This window comes from Oratosquilla oratoria, chromosome 20 (genome assembly GCF_046742065.1).
Source record: "Oratosquilla oratoria isolate Oo_2021 chromosome 20, ASM4674206v1, whole genome shotgun sequence".
Lineage (NCBI taxonomy): Eukaryota > Metazoa > Arthropoda > Malacostraca > Stomatopoda > Squillidae > Oratosquilla > Oratosquilla oratoria.
The window spans coordinates 16,183,744-16,205,639 of record NC_134796.1 but is presented as its reverse complement, the minus strand read 5'-3'; the positions used below and the strand labels follow the sequence as shown (position 1 = coordinate 16,205,639).

General features: G+C 37.6%; 1 protein-coding gene across 7 annotated transcripts in view; it reads left to right on the top strand.

Annotated features, from left to right (window-relative positions):
* Positions 1-19,275, top strand: part of LOC143036387 (palmitoyltransferase ZDHHC22-like) — an 85,078-nt gene extending 65,803 nt beyond the window's left edge. For all 7 annotated transcript variants that reach the window (XM_076203669.1, XM_076203672.1, XM_076203667.1 and 4 more), the window contains one exon: positions 56-19,275. In XM_076203669.1, the coding sequence (XP_076059784.1) occupies positions 56-193 (138 nt within the window). In that variant the 3' untranslated portion in view covers positions 194-19,275. The remainder of the gene's footprint in view (positions 1-55) is intronic.
* The last annotated feature ends 2,621 nt before the right edge of the window (positions 19,276-21,896 follow it).

Here is a 21,896-nt window from a genome sequence, read left to right as displayed (position 1 = left end):
TGATTTATTTGATTACATAGCTGTTATCTAAGCTAGGTTCCCCATTTTGGTACAGGGCCTGTTGATGGTTCATCGGTCAGCCACCCACAATTTCCTGCACATCTTTGGGCGCTACTGGATCTTGCACTTTCTCTTCCCCTTTCCAAGGAGGAGGATGCGAACAGACCCAAGGAGCTTTCTCAAGATTGTCTGAAGGTTCATCTTTGATTTTTTATCTCTTTCTCCCATTTTCTTGTGTTGGGGATTGCATTCATCATACCTCGTAAAGATAAGGGGTATGCTGTTACCCCGAACTCAAAGTGTAATTTTTTTTTATTTATTTATTTATTTATTTATTTTTTATATAACACACTAGTGATTACTGAGAATGATTGTATTTTGGCACTTGATTTGATATGAAATAATTTATAGGCATATTTTCAATGCCTCAATTTGGAACTATCTTTGCAAATGGTTATTGAATATGTAAGGTGTGATGAGATATTGAAGTTTCTTTATCTTGTTTTTGTATTCTTTACAGCTTGAAATAGTATTAGGTTCTAATTTATTTTGTTGCTCATCAATGGCACCATTCTTGTTTGGCAGTTGAAGGATGGTATGTGTGAACCTTCTATAGGAACCTTGCTTATAGAAGGGGACGTTTGTTAGATCACCGTGCTGTAGGTGGTAGGTTTTGTCCATCAACTTTGAACAGTTTGTTGATGGACATATTGAGTACAAAAAGTGACAAGATTATATAACTGAGAGGCACTCTTTTTACCCAACCCTTTGAAATTGCAAAACAAGCCCCAAAAATGTTTAATCAAATTCTCATGTTTAATTTGAGCTGTTAATTAAAAAGTAGTTGAATAGAAATTAAAAGATTATCATGAAGTGAACATATGTTTATTCATGTGATATATGAGTTGCCAAATTTTCTAAGTGATGCACAACAGATTGTAACTGTAAGACAATTTGATGGAACAACCAAGCTACAGGTAGTAAAGATTAGATTAATGAATTGACTTCTTATGTTCTTTTGTGGGCTGCTGAATTAAATAGGTATACAGCCTTGTTTAAAGGGCAAGGTCAGGAAGCACCCACGAACATTCCAGTTATTTGTATTCATTGCTAATACTCAAGATCATATGAATACTCAGGGCCCTTCTGTCATATCTCCTACATATCTTCATATGGAACCACATGGTACTGAAAGATCAGTAAACCTTTGGTCATCCAGGAATTCTGTTCTTATTTTCTATTTCATATATCAGAGCTTTTTTTCTGTATCAGCTCCAGAAAGGGTGTAAAATATAAATCTTCCTAGTAAGGCTTATTCAACACAAGGCACTGAGAAATTGTTCAAGTGATTATTATATATATTAATCCATTACAGTGGTAATACTCCCTCAGCTGAATTGAATTGTCAGCCATTTGACAGAATGAAATCTGTAGAGTAGATCACCATACTAAAAGGGCTAATTGTTATAGCTTTAGCCCCTTTGGTGTAGTTAAGTACTCTCAGGTTAATGAAATTGTCTGGCATTATTCAGAGTAAAGCTTGTAGAGTAAGCACTGTACTAAAGGAGTTTAGTATGCATGATTAATGCTATATTGGTTATATGGTAACCACATATTTATTCCTACCTAGATTTATAGATTTTTCACATATCACATTGCACAAATGTATGCAAATGCACCTTTTTACATACCTGAGAATTATGATACATTGAGATGCAGGAAAATGGATTGCTCAAAACATCATGAAGACTGGGCTGACTGCCACCCACTAGCCACTGACCAGCACTCCATTACCTGCTGGAAGCTTGCCTCCTTGTTAAGTAATCATTCATTGTAGCTTGATTTATAAAGTGTGTGCTCTCTGGATATACAAATATTGAACCCTTCAATGTACACAGTACTTATATTTTGCCTGGCTAATGCTGGGCACTTTTTGCTCATTTAGGGGTAAACCCCTAGATTAAAGTGGGGTCTATATATTGAAAGCCTCTCAGTCTGAGGACTGCCTTTCTAAAACAAGATTATTTGATATTGAGACAAATTTGAGTATCAGAGTGCACTGAAGGGGATGAAAATAGAGAACAGAAAAGTTATTTGTAACATAATGTTTGTAGAACTGCCAATACAAAAATTTGATTTACTTGGTATGGAGCAATAATGGTTGCTTGACATGAAAGTATGTAGAACTACTAGTTTAATTACAGGGGCACCAAATGTATACATTTATATCTCCATGTGCTTTACACACATTATTTTTCCTACATACTGCACCATAGTTGTTATATGAATATATATATATATATATCTGTATACATATGTGAATATTTGTGTGAATATAAAAGTACATGTATCATTAGTAAGTGGTCACCAGAAACATGGATATTCTGCTTGAACTTGTGCACAAGTCATAATATGCTCAGTGTAATAGGTTCTTTAGCAAATGCTTCATCATTTTAGAAAATATTGAAGGAATTATGACTAAGAGATTACAGTTTGTGCAAGACAGAAACTAAAATCCAATAGATTCTTTCATCCACATTACACTTTACCCCATGGCAGGAAATAAGCTTAATTGTTCCCAGATTATTCCTTTTAAAGAAAGGCCTCCTCAAATCACTATAGTTCAAAATTGCTTGATAAAATAGCAAAGAATGATATTTCCAAAATGTGACTGGGATATAGTATGACATTAAAAGGATCTGAAATGCAAATGAATACTGATGTAGTTATTTAACAAACCATAGAACTGTTCATCAGACAAAAAAAATGAAAAATAAATAAATAAATAAGTAAATAAAATAGATTATCTATACCAAAGGCTACTTCCCTTTTATAAAGGAGGAACCCAGTCAAGGTATGCACCTCCCCCCCCCCCATCCCACTCCCAGCCATCACCCATTTATTTTCCTTTCATCATAGCTCCTCATGGATGAAGGGTCATCCCTGTCTCCTGCCTGTCACATGGTTCATAAGCAATACTGCAAGTCAGCACATCCACAGCAGGGCTAATAATTTCAATTACCGACCCTTTTCGTCTCCTCATGCAAAGATAAAGAAGACAAGGAGAAATCCCTTCAGGATGCATCAATTTATAGTGTGTGCACAACCATTCTCCACTCACACCCATCTCTTGCCTTCTCCCTTACCTGTTCAACAGACATTTCCCTTTTACTCAACTGCCCTAATATTCATCAGCCCAATCTGCCAGCTCTCATTCAATCCCACTCTCCTCTTCAACTCATTTCTCATCTTATCCATCCTCATAACCCCTACCATAATTTTCAAACACTTCATCTCATTCAATTTCAATTCCTCCATTCTACCTCCCTTGAATTCCAAGTTTCTTCCCCATACATTGTCATAGGCACAGTCACACCTGTGAAGAAGTTATGGCTTTTGAATGACCACTATGGTGTTAAAGTATCCAGGTTGATAAAGTGTATTAATGTATAGAATGGAGGAAGGAAGAGGAGAAAGAAAGAATAATGAACCAACAAAAAGAGGACTAGACATGAGTAGAGTAGAATCACCACTTGGAGTGATACCAAAGAGGACTTGTTTAAACGGCACACCAAAATCAACTCAAAGGTGGGAAAATAATGTTTTTTCTGGATCCCAAAGAGATAGAACAATATTAGGTAAAGGGTTAGATGCAGAGAGGGAATCTAGGTATAGTATGCTAAGAAATCGAGACATTAACAACATGATGGAGGAATTAATAGATTTAAGAATAGATTATAGAGCATTGCACAAAGAAATGACTAATCTATGAAAAGCTAAGAAAGAAATTAACAGAGAGCTTAATGAACTAAAAACTAAACTAAGCATGATCAGAAGTGATGAAAGAAAGAAAAATGAAGACAGAAACAAAAATAAGGAACTGAAAAAAGAGGTAAAAAAACAAAGCAGTGACCGAAAAAGTGGGAGAATCAATTAAGGAGACTGATCTAGAAATAAAAGGTCAGTGGAAACAAGAACAAAAAAAATCAGAAAATAATATTTAAAGAAATAGTACAACAGCAGAGAGAGAAAAATGCTAAAGAAATTAAAGAAAAGGAAAATTTGGTAAGAGACACAGTAGATAAAAAAAAGTGCATTGTAGTTTATGGTATTAAAGAAAAATATAATGTTTACAAATATCAAAGAGAAAAAGAGGAGAAAGTAATTGCAAAGGAAATTCTGAAAATGGTTTAAGGTCAAGAGTTTGACAAAGACATCAACAAGGTGCATAGAATGGGGCAATACTCTAGAGAAACACTATAGGCTACTGAAATTCAAACTAAGGACTGAAATGATAGCTGAAGAAGTATTATCAAAAGCAGCAAAGCTAGCAAATAGTGAAAAATATAAAAACATATGGATAAAAAAGGAAATGAGTGATGAGAAAATAGAAATGAAGCAAATGAAAAAAAAAAAACAGAAAAGAACAGAGACGGAAAAGAATGAGTTTTTTTTTTTTTTTTTTGAGGCTGAGAAAATGGTACATAAAAAAAAAAAAAATGGTACATAAAAAAAAGGAAACAAACCAACAAAAAGAAGAAAGTGAGAAATTAAAAATAACATGTACAAACATAGACGAAATGATATCTGGACTAAATTAATTAAACAACTATCTGTTAACAGAGAAACCTGACATAATGGACAAAAAATAGAATGGAAAAACAGGGTGGAGGAATCATATTTTTGACTAAAAAAAGCTTAAATGTGACAAAGATAACAGAAGGAAAAGATAATGTAGAATTAATTATGATTAAAGTTGAAAATGGAAATATGAAAAGTAGAAAATTTACAGAAGTATATATGCCCCCAAAAACACTGCCTTGGACTAATAGTGATCATTCCAAACTAATGGAAGACACAATGAATACATTAATTGAATTAATGAAAGGAGGAAACATAGTAATTATGGGCGACTTTAACTCAAAGGAAATATGTTGGGAAGAAATGACAGTAAAAGATGGAGAGGAACTTTAGGGAAATATTCTACTGGATATGACCATTGAATACACATTGACTCATGGGTGAAGAAAAACACCAGATATAGAAACAATGAAGAACTGTCAAGTCTAGACTTAATATTCACATCTGAGCCTGAAATAGTGGACAGAATGGAATACAAGACACCAGTTGGGAAAAGTGACCACATACTAATAGAGTTGGAACTAAAAAGATAAAATGATGTGAAAAGAGATAAGCATAGAAAAGGAAGTCTAATGTACAACAAAACGGAATTAAAAAAAAAAAAATCAAAATGCAAATTAGTCAGAATGATATTTGTGAATGGCTTCCTAAACCACATATCAGCTGGGCTACAAGAAGTAGATAAGGCCGTGTCCACAAGCATGGATGTGTTGATGGTCCGTGCTAGACTTCTCACAAGGACACAGAAGTGTAAGCCTTTATTTGCCATGGTAACCAAGAAACCGTAAGGTCCTGTACGAGACCAAGGATCGAGGTGCCAGCCATATGACTCCTATGGGAACAGGGGACATGCTGTCAGACCAGACTCCACCAGCCAAGAGAAAAGGGAAAACATGGGAGTCCAGGGGTGACCACAGCAGATGAAGGGGACCATCTAGAATATGCTGTTAGACGCGTAATCGCTTAGGGCACCTCACGAGGGATTGTAGAGAAATGGAGATTATCTGTTATGAATGTAAAAAAGACCCTGGACATATTGCTCAACATTGCAAGCAGGGAAACAGACAAGGGGTGGCTGCTGTGCAAGCTGCCACCCACTCAATATAATGGTGCTGTTCAACTGCATGCTGATCATAGATGTCTGGTGAGAGGAAGACATGCAAGAACACTTGTAAATTCTGGCAGTTTAACCATGATTGTAATGACAGACCTGATTAAAGTATTCAGACAGGAAGATATGGCCCTGATTACAGTTGACAGAAGGGAAACAAAGTGTGAGGGCAACCAAGAAGTTGAAATGGTGGTGGAGGACATTCCAAAATGACTAGGTGTGCTTGTTATTAGAAGGGTCATAGAGGGAATTGAAGTGGTGCTGGAAAAGGATGCAATTATACAGCTTGGAGAAGTCGCGTTTATCACCGGAACAAGTGAGGATTGGAGCAACAAGTGACTTGAAGATGGAATGGAGAGGGAGGAACTGTCAGAGGACAGAAGTAGATGTAGGAATGACAATGAGGGTCATGAAGGGCAGTGTCACCACAAAGCTCAACCGTAATAAGAAGGCAGCACCTTGTACAGTTAAGGACGAGGACTTCTTGGTGAAATTTGACAGCCAGAAGTGGGTGGAGTAGTACTTTAAAGGAGCCTCACCTATATTGAAGAACAAAGTGGGCTGCTATGAACAGACTCTGAGAGGGGATGAGGGATGACTTTAATGTTGAAGTAGAGCGGTGGATTGATGAGGGAATTCTGAGTCCTTGGGAGGAGCCAGTGGAGGATGGAATCTTGCCTCTGATGGCAGTGGTGTAGCCAACCAAGAACAAAGAGCTGAATCAAGAGCTGAATCAGTTAGTAAGGTGTCATAGTGGTGATGATTTTGTAGACATATGTAATGAGACACTACTCATATTGTGCCAAATGAGGGGGCGTCCATGATTGTAGATCTGTGGGCAGCTTACTTGCAAATTCACATGGTGAAGAAGTTATGGAAATATTAACTGATAAATTATAAAGGTAAAACCTATTGCTTGACCAGACTAGGATTCAGGTTGTGTTCAGCTCTGAGGATAATGACAAGGATCATGAAGACAGTACTGGAGAAGACTGAAGTGATTGGTGGATGATACGATTGTACCAGCGTTGGATGTAGTGGAACACTTAGTTTGGTTTGGAGCCAGAACTGATGGAAGGAGGAACAGTGTTGGGACTGTGACAAGAGAGAGACGGGAGTGGAAACCTGATGTTCAGGAGAGGCAGCGAGATCCTGAATGGTAATGGACGAAACGAGCAGACGAGAGTTCTTCTTGCTGTGTGGTAAATTGGTTGGTCACTACCTGATCACAGGTAGGCTCCGTGTAGCATGCAGTTATATTTAGAGGCAGTTTGGGTAGAGATTGGTGAGACAAGGTTAATGAGGGCACACTCACAATGATACATGACATACGGCGGGTGAGATGCGAGGATCCAGTGAGAGGACAGTGGGGTGCACCACAACAGAGCAATAGTGTTATATGGTGTGATGCTAGCAGCATAGTAACTGGTATAGTCTTGTAGATAGGAGGTGCAGTAGTTGAAGATGGGGAGTGGCATTAAAAAAGGGTGACTACCATCACATAAACATATTGGGGTTGGATGCAGTTGTAAAAGGACAGGGAGGTGCTTCAAGTGAACTGCTTAAATAAGAAAGAATAGGAGGAGTACAAGAAGAGGCAGAGAGAGGAGTGGGAGGGAGTGAAGGATAGAGGAACTAGGAGTGAAGGAGGAATGGGGAATGTCCTTTTCTTCATTCTCCATCTGTCCTCCACTTCCACCAAAAAATGATCTGACATTCCCCCACTCTCTTCCCTTAGAACATGTACATCCTTAACTAATCCTACTATACTCACAGTTACCACTATATAGTCCATTAATGCTCTATCTTCCACCCTTCCATCCACCACCCTCTCCCATGTGTATTTAAGCTTGACTTTCCTCCTAAACACTGTATTTGCTATGATCAACTCTCCAGACACATGTCCACCATCAACTTTCCACTATAATTTTTCCTGGAATTTCACACTTCCCAACCACTCCATCTATTGGTTCATTTCCTACCCAAGCATTAATGTCTCCTAATACCACTACATTGACATTTCTTCCTAATCCCTCTATGCACTTGTTTAAATCCATCCAAAAAGTCTCCCTTTCCTCTACACTCTTCTCACTACCAGGCTCATATGCACTTACAAAAAACCACATCTCCCTTCCCAACTTCACCTTCATCCTTGAAGAAACCTCCTTTCACTGCACTACACACCTACCTTACTTGTCTACCTTTATCTACCAGCCTCCTACAGTTTGGACACATGGAAAGAATGAGTGAAGAAAGATATGCAAAGAGGTGTGAAAGGCAGAGGTGGTGGGAATGAACATGAGGGAGCAACCAAGGTAAAAGGGGCATTGGGAAAGAGGGAGGTATCTGTTGAGGAAGGAAGGGAGAAGACAGAAGATAGGGGTGAATGGAGAACAGTTGTGTATAGATGATGCTGTGATGCATGGAAGGGAGTGGGTAGGATGGGGGGTAAGGGAGTATGTGTGAACAATATTTTGACATAGTCCAAAGGGATTTCTCCCCATCTCTTTTTCTGCATGAGGGGACAGAGAGGGGGTCACCGATTGAATGAAGCAGCCTTGCTGTGGATGTGCTGTGTCTTGCTGCATTGATTCTGACCCAGGGCAGTGAGCAAGATGCAGGGATAACCTGTTATCCAGGAGAAGCCAAGAAAAGAGGGATGATGAATGGGAGTGGAGTATATGGTGGTGAAGTGGGTGGGAGTGGATTTGTGCCTTTGGCTTTGGCTACCTTCCATGTAAGGGTGAAAAAGCCCTTGGTATATGTATGTATACACCTTGACTTCACTCCATCCACCTCAGCTTTCCACGTTAGCAAAACGAGTTTAGAAAGCAGAAGTGGATAGAGTAAACTTCAGAAGACCTAAAATGAAATGGATGGATAGGTGAAAGGCACTTTGAGTAAAAGGAGAATGTTGAGCAGTGAGGGGACAAGGTAGGAGATACAGTAGGTGTGAATGGGGAATGATTGTTTATGGATGATAATTTGATGCAGCTCAAAGGGATTTCTTCTTGTTTTCTCAACTTTTTGTCTGAGGGGACAAGGAGGGGGTTAGCTGTGTAAATGAAGCAGTAGGCCCTGCTCTCCTGCTGTAAATGTGTTGCATCTTGATGTGTTGCTTTTAACCCCAGCAATGGGTAGAAAAGGGATGACCCTTTCTAGGTACGGGCACAAAATTTTCATTTTTCTTTTAACCCTTAAATTATTGTTGCATATGAAAGGCAATTTTATTAGAAACAAAATGCTTTTTAGTTTTTTTTAAATAGCTCAAAAAATAAGGGAGATACGATTTTTTTTTAGTTATTTTTTAGCCTGCATTTTTGGCTGGACTTCACCATAGCAGTGTTAGAATTAAGGGTGGTCATTTGTAAAGATTTCGGTAAAGAAATACACATTAACTCTAAACCACTGGTCCAATTTTATTAAAATTCGGAATAAATGGGTTTTAAGGATCAACAAATCACATGAGCATGTCAAAAACAATGTAAGACATCTCCATCATACCATATTTGCCTTTTCATGGCAACCATGAAGTTGTCAATTTTCAGATTATCATCAATAAAAACCAAACCCTTGGCCCAACTCACATGCAACTTGGCATATCTAGGTTTTATGGGTCAATAAAACACCTGAGCATGTCAATAACATTGCAGGACCTTCTTCTGATACCATTCTTACTAACACCTATCACGTTGTCATGGCAACTGTTGTCAATTTAGACTCTCCTGAGCATGTCATTAACATTGCAGGGCCTTCTTATACCATTCTGTTGTCAATTTAGACTCTCCTGAGCATGTCATTAACATTGCAGGGCCTTCTTATACCATTCTTACTAACACCTATCATGTTACCATGGCAACTGTTGTCAAATTGGAAATAATGATAACATCCGAACCACTGGCCCAATTGACATGCAACTTGGCATGTGAAGATTTTTGGGTAAAAAAATCACCAAGTGTATATTGCCCAACGATCTTGAGCTGCTCATATATGGAAGAAAATAGGTTAAAAAACAACATTCTTACATTACAATAGTATGTTATTGATGTCTTACCTTAATATTTTCACTCGAAAAACTAATTTGACAAGATTGATAACCAAATTTGCGTTGGAATCGGTGAATATTTGTTTTCTTTGAAAGATTTGGGCATACACTTGTGTAATAACAAGATAATTTGAATACCCTGCGCATGCGATGAACGTTCAAAGCATTCAAACTAAGCGATACAAAATCAAATGGGTCGCAAAAGATGGCGTTGTAAGCAATAACAGCGCGATAGTGACGTCACGCTTGTTTTTTCGCGCGTACCTATAAAGGGTCCACAAGGAGCCAAGAGGGAAACAAATGGTACTGGAATAGGTAGAGGTTGGTGCATTCATTGGCTGGCTACCTCTTTTGTATAGGTAATTAATATATATATAATTCAAAGTTTTGAAACTTAAATGATTCCCAGCCTAGTTTACAGATTGCACAAGGAAAGAAGGACCAGTGATGGTACCTGCATGGTCCTGCAAAATGGACAGGGAAGGTGCTCATTTTTAACACCCCCACCTAACTCTCTTGAAACCTTGCATTATTTAAAAGATATATTAATTTTATGTATGTAAATTAAGAGGTACAGGTGCCTGTACATGACTCACACTTTTCCTGAACCTCAATGTTTCTCATCCACGTGACCTTTTAACTAGCATATATGCCCGTAACTGGTCTGATAATTGTTTATTGATTTAACATGGAATGGGGCATTGCAGCCATTTGAACCTGTCAAGACCATTTAATAACCCTTTTTCATGAACTTTTGGATCATCATGTACATTCATATATTGAGCTTTTTCCCTTTTAAAGGGTGGTTGCCAAAGTCAAAAGCATAAATCCACTCCCACCCATTTCATCCTCACATACTCCACTCCCATTCACCATCCCACCCTCCCTCCCTCCCTCTTTTCTAGGATCCTCCCAAATGATGGGTCATCCCTGCATCTCGCCTGCTGCCCTGGGTCAGAGGCATTGTAGCAAGACACAGCACATCCACAGCAAGGCCACTTCATTTAAGTAATGACCTTTTATGTTCTTCCTTCTGCTTATCTCTTCCTTCTTCAGCCTCTGCCCAGTTCCTTATGTTTCTCCACTGACTTTGTTCCTTATTGATGGGTTAGAGCTTTTCATACTTCATTGACAGAAGTGAATTTACCGTAAGCACAAAATTTTATCGGCAAAATAGTATTTCCATTTTGTGATATATGAATTGTGTAGGTGCCAGAGAGTATAGAGGAAGGAAAAATTAATCATATGAGTTAGATACTTATTCCTAAGTATTTTTCATTCTTTGAAAAATATGTCAGAAGCTATGAGCCTAAGATTGTTTATGAAGAAATGTAATATTGGTGATTAATTTGATCTCCATTGACTTTTGAAGCTGTGATAATTACCATATCATTGTTTCTGCCAAAGAGGAAATTGAATCCTAGTGATACAACTGAATGTAAGCCATTCTACTTACTTTTGTGCATTTACTCTAATACTAACCATATTATATTGTAAACAAATACAATAAAGACCTGGCTTATATCATGCTTAACTTACATCAATTTGAGGTTACAGAAATCTACTGCAAGGAAATTTTAGATCCTGGAAATGAAGAAGTAAATGAAAAACATGGATTTTAAGCATTGCTGTCATGAGATGTGTGGTATTTTTCTGCTTCAACCTTGACTACCTCTCATCACTCTTAGTCTATTTGATCCCACTAATAAACTGTTATCATGATTATTGTATATGTTTTTCATAGTCCAAGTTCAATGATACCAGAGAAAATTTCATAGGGACAATGAATATCCCAAGAGAAGGAAAATCATCACATGAAGAAGCACCAGCCTAATGGGCACCATTGAAGTTACAACCACTACTGTGAGATATTAATGACAGGTGCTAAAAGTAGTCCTGCCATATCACCATCAGAGAGAATTACAGTACCTCCTTGCTACTCACTTTCAAAACCTGTCATATTGGAGATGACGGGCTTACATTATTTCCTCTACCTTTTCACATAAGTAGAGCTGAAAAAACAGTGACTGCTCCCTGCCTACCATTATAAGCTGATAACAGAAACATTTCCAAACTAATACAATACAGATGACAGTCCAAAGTTTCTTGACAGAAAACTATTGGAAATCCTTAGGACTGTATGTGTTTTATTCAATAAAAGCCATAAGCTTATAAATTTGTTTCATACACATACTAGTGATTGTAGTCATTAGAGTATATACAACATGCAGTTCATGGTTGAAAAATCCACATATGTTGACATAACCTGTGCATTGATGTAAGGTATAAATGTGATGTACAGTCAGAAATTCAAGTTGTATACAAAATCAAATTGCATAATATCTTAGGAATAGAACTGATGTAACCTGGGACTTTATTGTACTGTTATTATTCTGGATGATACTTTCCAAGTATTAAGTTTGCATTGATAATAAACATTTTATGGTTTCTTTTTTGTTGTTTTCCTATTATTTTTTGTGACCACAGGTGTAAGTGCTTGGGTTGATAGACATAATGTCTGCCATGTTTATAGTGAGTTGTTTTGCTGTTGTCCATTCTGTAGGTATTAAAAGGATAGGGGAGTTATATGCCTTTCCAAGCTGTCCATGGTGCCAAGCTTTCTTTTCCTTCCTCAATCATCATTTACTTTGTACAAGATATATTTTCATTTTGAGGCATGAATAAAGATTTCTGTATAGTTTAAAATTGTGTACATGATCTAGATTTTTCCATTGTTCACATAATATGTTATTATGATTAAACCAATATACGCACTCCCCAGAAATCTTTCTATCATTTGATATATCCATGAGAGGCATCTTAACCAGGTTTCAATTCTTAACTTGTTTAGATTTAGTGTAGGTATACTTTATTGTTTAATATGGTTTGAGCTGACCATGAATGTACTGTATTACATATGTATGATATACATTATTGGATAAACATACAGTAATAGCTGTTAATCACAAATTCAACAGGTGATCCAAGACTGGTGAATCACACATGTACACTACAACTGGGTAAACAAATGTATATTACCTAATTGTAGTATACAGGAAAAGAACAATGGTCATTGGGTTCCATCTCTTACTCTCCAATTTTATCATGTGTGCATGTGCATATATTTGAAAGACCTGTGATGTTAAGTGGTGGTCCTACAAGATGGGCATCAGAGAGAATCATCTACCTGCTACTTGTCTTCAGAGTCCATCTACATCCTTATCTTGAGGTACAGATCTAAGGGGCTGATACTTGGTCCCCAAACCAGGCTCATGATCTCTGTGTCAACTTCAATTGTATTTTCTCTACTTTTCACATGAGGAGAGCTAAACTTAAGGCAAAAATTATAATCATTGCATACTTGAGTAGATGCACGTGCACATATCTATGTGGTCATATGAATAGTACTTAGTTTTTTGTAAAAGGAAATACACATGTTAACTGAAATCTTAGAAAAAAATTGCTTTAGATGAATTGTACATCCACACATGTTATATAGTGACATTATTTTTACTAGGTTTGCCAGAAATTCAAAGTCCCATGGTTTGCATGTCTGCTACAGTGGAAGCTAAGATTCCAGCTTAGTTAAAGTGGTATACATACTTCAAACAAGATTTTTTTTGTATTCTCTCTGTATTTATTTATCTAGTTGTATTATATGGAAAGAGAGCTATGCTCGTAGTGATCCATCTTTGTATCTTTCCGCATCAAGTTTGTTCTTAAATCTTTTATAGTTTTTGCACACACTTTTGCCTCATCCAATTTATTCCAGATGTCTACCATTCTTTGTGGGAAACTATTCTTTTTCAGATCTCTTCCATAATTATCTTTTTTTAGTTTCTTTTCATGTCTTGTTTTTCTCTTAACCCACTTTGATAAATCATCTCTATCTAGGACTTCCATCCCTTTAATAATTCTGTAAATGGTCAGTAAATCTCCTCTTTTCTTCTTTGTTCTAGGGTTGGTAGTTCCATTTTGGACAATTTTTGTATGTCAATTTAGAGAGTGTTGGTGCCACCTTTGTCATTGCTCTTTGAATTCTTTCTTTATATTCTTTTTAGTACTGGATGTCCATAGTGTCACAGCATACTCCAATCTTGGACTTATCAGTGTGATTAATATTTACCATTTCCTCATCCAAGTAGTCAAAGGCCACTTTCATTGATCTTAGTAAATTGTTTACTTCTTCAATAATTAGATATCATTGAATATCACCTATTAGGGTATGTACTGCAGTACTAAAAAACTGTACATGTAATATCAGCATTATTTGAGTTTACTGAAGAAAGGAAAGCCAGCAATATGTGGATACTGAGTGTGGTCTAAGAAGTTCTCTGTTGGCATTTTTTTTTTTTTTTCTCTAATAGCCTAGGGCAGAAGATAGATGCTTAGAGAAGTACAAGAAGCTGAGAGATGTGTGGGAGGTGGTGAAAGATAAAGTAGAGGTAGGAGTGGAGGAAAAATGGGTGTTTCAAAGAGCGAGTGACAAGGTGTGCAAAGATGGTATGTGGGAAAAGGATGATGTGAGGGAATACAAGAAAGGGTAGCGAGTGATGTCATGATGAAGGTAGTAGAAGAGAAATAGCAAGCATTCAGGGACTGGTTGCAAGGTAGGACAAGAGAAATGTATGAAAGGTACAAAGAAAAAAGAAGAGAAAAAAAAAGATAAAAGAGAGCATATATGAAATGGAGGAGGAGTACGACTGAAAAATTGAGAAATAATAAATGTTTTAGAAGGAAGTTGAGAGAGGAAGGGGAGGTAAAGAAGAAAAGATAAAAGGGGCAGATGGACAGATGTTAATTGAAGAGGAAGCATTAAGGAGAAATTGACCAGAGTATTTTAGCTGTTGAATGTGGAGGAAGATAGGGAGGGATTGGTAGTAGTAGTAGGAGGTGCTAAGATGATGATGATGATGGGAGAGGAAAACGGAGGAGAAATAAAAGATGAGGTGCAAGTAGTTTTGAAATTGATGAGAGCAGGTAAAGCACCTGGGTTAGATGGGTGTCATGCAGAGTATCTGAAAAAGAGGTATAGTGATAGTGTAGTGGCTAGTGAGGTTGCTTAATGTGTGTCTGAGGGAGGGTAGAGTGCTGGAGAACTAGAGGAGTACCCATGTAGTTCCACTATACAAGGGAAATGGGACAAATGTGAGTGTGATAATTTCAGAGGGATCAGTTTAAGTGTAGTTGGGAAGGCATATAGAAGGGTTTTAATTGAGAGGATTAGGAAAAGAACAGAGGAAATAATTGAAGAGTAGTGTGGGTTTAGGAAAGGTAGAGGTTGCATGGATCAGATTTTTGTGGTAAGACATGTGAGAAAGCTATAGCAAAAAGTAAGGATGTGTTTTGGGCCTTCATGGATTTGAAAGACTTATGACAGGTACTATGGGGGAAGTTTTGCAGATATATGGGATTGGAGGAAACTTGTTAAAAGCCCTCAAGAGATTTTATTAGAGTAGTAGAGCCTGTGTTAAAATTGGAAACGGGAAGAGTGAGTGGTTTGAGGTAAAGGTGGGACTGCAACAGGGATGTATCATGTTGCCATGGCTTTTCAATATGTATGTGGATGAGATGGTGTGGGAGATAAAGCTGAGGGTAATGGGTAGGGGACTGGAGATGGTTAAAGAAAATGGAGAAGTGGGAGGTGAACCAGTTGTTGTTTGCTGATGACCATGAGTTTTTAGCAGGGTCAGAGGAGGGATTATGGGAATGACAGAATTTGGGAGGGTATGCAATAGGAGAAAGTTAAAGATAAATGTGGGTAAAAGTTAGGTGATGAGACGTACAAGGGGAGAGGATGGCAGCGAGTTGTAAGTCTTAAAGGAGAGAGGCTGGAGGAAGCGGATAGTTTTAGATATTTGGGGTTGCATGTGGCAGGAAAGGGAGGAGTGGAGGTGGAAGTGAATTGTAGACTGAGAGAAGCAAATAAATGCCTTGGTGGATTAAAAAGTGTCATGAGAAATAAGCAGCTGGGAATGGATGCAAATAGGAGACTGTATGAAAGGGTGATTATGCTGACAGCACTGTATATGGTAGAGACCTGGAATTTAAGTAAGGCAGATAGGAAATTTTAAAATGTGTATTAGTTGAAATGTCTAAGAAGTATGGTAGGGGTTACAAGCTTGGATAGAATGAGAAAGCAGGAGGTGAGGCAGAGGGTTGGGGTGGAAAAGGAGATGCCAGATGAAAGAGTATTGGGATGGTTTGGACACAAGGAAAGAATGAATGAAGAAAGATTAGTAAAAGAGGTGTGTATGGAGTGAACTTGAGGGGACAACCAAGTATGAAATGTATGAATGGGGTGAAGGGGCTTTGAGCAAGAGGGGAGTGTCTGTTGAGCATGGAAGGGAGGGGATGGGGGTTGGGGTGCTAGGAAGGGGCTATGTACAAATGATATTTTGACACAGCCCAAAGGGATTTCTCCCTGTCTTCTCTTTTTTTCTACATGAGGGAACGGAGAGGGGGGGGGGATCAGCAATTAAATGAAGCAACCTTGCTGTGGATGTGTTTTTGTCTTGTTGCATTGCTTCTGACACACAGCAGTGATCCATGAGGAGGTAAAATGAGAGGTAGGAAAAGGTGGTAGATGGTAGTGGGTACTTACCTATTGATTTCTCTACCTCCCTAGTAAGGGAGAAAAAAACCCTTGCTGTATAGATAGATAATAGCTTAGTGCCCTGTCACATTTATTAAAAGATGTGACAAATAGATTTTATCCTCAATTACTTGACTTATATTATGAACATAATATTTCTTTTACAAATTCAATCATTTAAACCAATTTCTATAACACTGGCTTAGTCTGAGAGGAATTATTATTATTGTTTTATTTATTTATTTATTTTTTTTCCAAGTAAAATAATTGTTACAATATGATGTTAAAGGTAGCAGTATCAGTGTTTAGTCATATTTTAAAAGATCTGACAGATTATATTTCTGATTATTGCAACATGTAGACATGCAGTGTAGTTTTTGTTGTGAATGCCAGACAGGTGATGATGATGTTAAGTGGCCCCTCTGCAGTTCATGTCAGCCCCTTGTCTGAGTAAATTGTCACCCACGAGAACTAAATCAATAATGCATGTCACTGTATTGAAGGTCAACTTATATTTTGCCTGCAGTTTATTTTTTTCTGTCTGGGTATTGTTTACTTGCCCAACCTTAATAGGGTTTCTGTTTCACAGATAATGTCTTTAAAAAACATGTCTATTTCCAGGAAATTGAATTATTAACTGTACTGCACTACTGTACAAATTGCAAGTCAAGTTGTAATTAGATATAACTCAAAAGTTTTTCACAAAATTTAAATGGATGGTACTTGATTTGTTTTATTATTACTGTTAAAGTAAAAGTTATCCTATGTGATTGACAGCATTTAATGCATTATTAAAAAGGTGTTAGATTATCCAACTTTCAAGTTTTATGAATAGGTTATGCAATATGAAACATTCCATAAAAAAGACCAGATATAAATTATCATACATATCATACATTACCATTATTGATGTTACAATAGGCACTGACTTTCAAATTATAGATTTACTACTTTGCTTTTTCTGCACCATCAACTTGTATGTATAATTCATGCATCTCATTCCTCAAAATTATGATTTTCTTCTGCAAGGTCCCACTACACAAATAATCAGAGTATTTCCATTTTTTTAATATGTAAAGAGATTAGTAGTTCATTAACTAGTTGAGACTCATAATCAAAATATCATTGGGAGATGGCTGAAATTATTTTTTAGGATCTGTCATCATCTTGTTCACTCATGCAGTGCAAGTAGTTCACTACCTACAAATGTAATTGGCTGATGGTTGTTCATAAATTGAGTATGTTCAAAAATCCAACTTCGTAAACATTGAACATAACTCAAATTTGCCTTTTACTCATTAGAATTATTACTGCACTTCAGTGACCTCAACCAATCACATATGCAACTTTACTTTTTTACTCTATTTGCTCATATACTTCCCCTTCAATTTCTATTTCTACTTTTTTTTTCTACCACCCTCATTACAGTCAGTTTCTTCAAGTTCCTTATAAATTATGGGCTAGTGATTCAGCATAATGGAGAAATATATCTGAAATATTATTCCAATTAAAGAAAAGAGTAATGGTAGAGGGAATGCAGATATTACTTGTTAGGAGGCTACTGCAGTAGTATTTGGCATGTAGCTTAAATCAGTAAATTGCCCTTTTCTACCTTATGCTGTTGTGGTGCAGTCTAATCTCATAACACTGGAAGTTTGGCTTCCATCTCCAATGGTTCCCAGTGATTGCCACTTGTCCTGGTTGTCATATGATATAGGGCAGAGATGTTGGCTACAGCCATAGTTAAGTGCCTCCAGAAGTAAGCCAATCACAAGCCTGTAACTTTGATTCAAAAATACTAGGGCCAGGAAGGTTTTTACTTCATATTGGGTAAAATTCGAAGCTCCTAAGAAATTAACAGTCCAGAGCCCCATGCCACCTCATTCTACACGCTAAGCATCACTAGCTTTTGAAAGGTTTATACTGTGCTTACAAAAAAATTGTAAGTTGAATGTTTATGAACTGCTTGTATTCCAGTGCGTGTCGTCCCACTGGTGTCTCACACTCAAATAGTTTAAGTATGGTGGGTAAATATTGTAAAATGTATTTTTTGATACATCTGCACATTGCCATTTACTGAAATCTATACATTATTCTAGTGAACACTCAGCTGATGCATACACCTAGACCAAGCTCTACTTTCTGTATCCCTGGTTTCGTATGTATATTCTTTCAGGTCACTCTTTTTAAGTTAACTCATTCAACCCTATTCATAAAAGGTTGAGAAACCTCTCTTAATGTAGGACATCAGCTAGTACTGTGGAATGCCAAGTGCAACTGTAGCTATTCCTAAAAATGTATTTTCATCATCATTTAGACCTGTACAGCTCCAAGAAGAAACAAATTCTGAACTTCTGTATGAACTCTAGGAAATCTTGTCTTTTTAAAGAAAGGACATGTCTTTCTAGGTTTATGAAAGATGATTATATTCAGTCTGTCATATGAATGAAGTTATAAGGAAACTTGATGCAGACTGAATTTATAATTTTTTATTCATCACTTGGTATATTCTAACTAGTAATGCACATAAATATAAATAAACCGACACACCCAAGCCATTTTACATTTTGCATTTGATATTTAAAATGGTGGTATCAAATGTATTATGTGGAAAATTTACATGTACAGACAATAGTTATAAGGAATAAGTTGTAGTGTTTTATAATCCAGAATGATGTTGCCAGAAATAAGCTTTTCATGTTTTTTACAGCATAACTTGTACTGTCCAATTTTGTTGAAACAATTGTTAAATATGCTGCATATGGCTGTAGTCCAGTACTTGTGTTTTTATAAAAAAATATGTTTGCCTTTGTCAATCAGCCATATTGTTGTATGCTTGATAGCAATATGCTACAATGAGCAATAAATGCATGAATTTATAAATAGTTTTATTTTTATCTGAATTTATCAAGTGGATTTACAATTGTATTCTAGAACATTAAATCAGTCTTATTTTTCATTGAACCCTAGATTTTAATGGGGATTCCTTGCCTTGTAGGAACAAACATCAAAGCAAAGTATTGTAAATGGGAAATAGCTCAAAAAGATAATTATCAATATTATTGGGGTGAAGGTGGGATTGTGCCAAGGTTGTGAAAGTGACCATGATTATTCAATTTGTGTATAGATGGGGTGGTTTGGGAGGTAAATGCAAGGGTACTGGGCATGAGTTTGGAGCTGGTGTAAGTGGAAGAAAGTGAGGGGTGAACCAGTTGTTCACAGATTTATACAAGTCAGAAAAAACCAGCAGTTGGTGGCAGAGTTTGAGAGGGTATGCAAAATCACTCAGTCCATTGCTATACTCTGATTGCTCATGCTTGAATCATGGAATGGATTATGCAACATTGTTTGCAAGTGAAACAAGATCTGATTCTCTTGTCCTCCTCCATCTTCATTGCTTCAAATTCCACAGCTGAACTTTTTGTCATCTTCATTGCCATATACATTGTCCATAGCTTTCCCTCTGCATCCTATGTTATGTATTTACCAGGTACAAGACATCAGTTTTCTTAAATATGTATATATACAGTATATATATATATACCAAGGACCTCTTCCTCCTTATATGGAAGGTGGCCAGCCAAGGCACATACCTACTCCCACTCATTCCACTCCCATCCACCACCCATTGTTTCCCTCTCACCTTAGCTCCTAGTAGATGAAGGGTCATCTCAGTCTCCTGCCCAGTGCAGGGTCTAAAGCAATGTAGCTAAATACTACATCCACAGCAAGGCTGCTTCATTTACATGTCAACCCTCCCCCCTTGTCCCTTCATACAGAAAATGGGGGAAATCCCTGAGTACTTCGTTGAAATGTCCTGACACCTATCCCCTGCCTTTTCTCTTCTCTGCTCAACAGACATTCCCCTCTTGCTCAAAGCCCCTTTCATCCTATCCATCCTTCTAATTTTTGGTTGACCCCTCAAGTTCACTTGTGTGTTATTTGTGTAGTGGTTGCATCTGGGACAATATAAATTTGTAGCCAGGCCTCTGTGTTGGTACTGTTTCAGTGGTGTCCTGAGTAGAGGCATGCCAATGTGGTTCTTACCAGATATGGGAGGGATTTTTCTGTAGGGCTTATGTCTGGGAGTTGTTGATGGAATATTGAGTTTGATGGTCTATGTTGAAGGGCTTGTCTAGCAATGTGATTGTGCATGTGTTTCATGTGAATTTATTTTGTGGTATAGATTTCTGTTGCTATATGAGTAATATGCTGCTGTTGCTTTTTCTTTCCCATTTGATTTCTGTTTGTGGTGCTGTGAGATAAAGTATGATTGGTGTGTGGAGTCCAGGGTTCTGACATAGAATTTTGTTCCTGTTATGTTCATGTGGTGTTCTTTGGAGAGTATTTTGGTTTTTGTATGTATGTGTGCAATTGGGATGGTTTTGATGCATCATGTAAGTACTCTCAATGCTCCATTCTGTAAAGTTTGTAATTTGTGTTCGTCATGCTGATTTTTGGGAACCATGCTGTGGAGGTGTAAACAAGGATTGTTTTTATGAATTGCTTGTAGATAGTTTTAAGTTTCTGTTTTCCAAAATTATTGCTTGCAAAGGATTTAGTAGATTTGTATATGTACAGGGTGTTCAGGATAAAATTTATAATTTTTTTATCTTCTGTCATTGCAGAATCATTTGAAGGATTTGATAATGGTAAAGTGCAAAGGATAGGTGATTATGTGTGCTATTGGTGGGTGTGAGAGCTAGTGAGCATGGATGACTGGAAAGCACTGGAATATTGGAAGAGAGTGACCTGCATTATGATGATTTGCGTCAGATTAAAAAAATCAGAAATCTTAGCTGTAGCTCAGTACTCCTTAGATACTATGAAGGCTGTGAGATGTGAGCTGGAAAATTGCAACGAAGATTGGAAGCAGCAGCTAGCAGGAGGGATAATAGCAGGCGTTCAGACTCTGTCCGCACAACGAAATTTGTCGAGGAGCTGCAAAAAAAAGTTGTGGCAAGATCCAGGCAAGGCAATGCGGACCTTGGTGAGAGAAATGGGCATTGGTGTGGCAACTATGAAGAAAGCCCTGAATCAAGATCTTTGCTACTCCTCATGCAAGAGGTGCAAGGGCTAACTACTCACTGCCAAGGCCCAAGAGAACCACCTTACGAGAGCCAAGAAATTCCTCAACAAGGTCAAACACCCAGTTGAGCTAAGGGTGCTCTGGTTTTTCTCAGATGAGAAGAACTTCTGCCAGGATCAGTTGCAGAACAACAGGTGGCTGGCTTACATTCCACATGAAGTCCTGCACTTCATGAAGATCTAGTTCCCTCAAAATGTGATGGTCTTTGGGTGTGTTTCCAGCAAAGGCCAAGTCATGCTGCCCCACATCTTTGAAGAGGGACGCAGACTCACTTCAGATGGCTATATTGAGTTGCTGTCCACTGTTGTCAAGTGTTGGGTGGAGAGGGTGGCTGCAGGAAAACCACATGTGGCAGCAGGACTCAGCTCTTTCACACCTCTGGGAAAACCCAGAAGTGGCTGTCTGAGAACTTCTG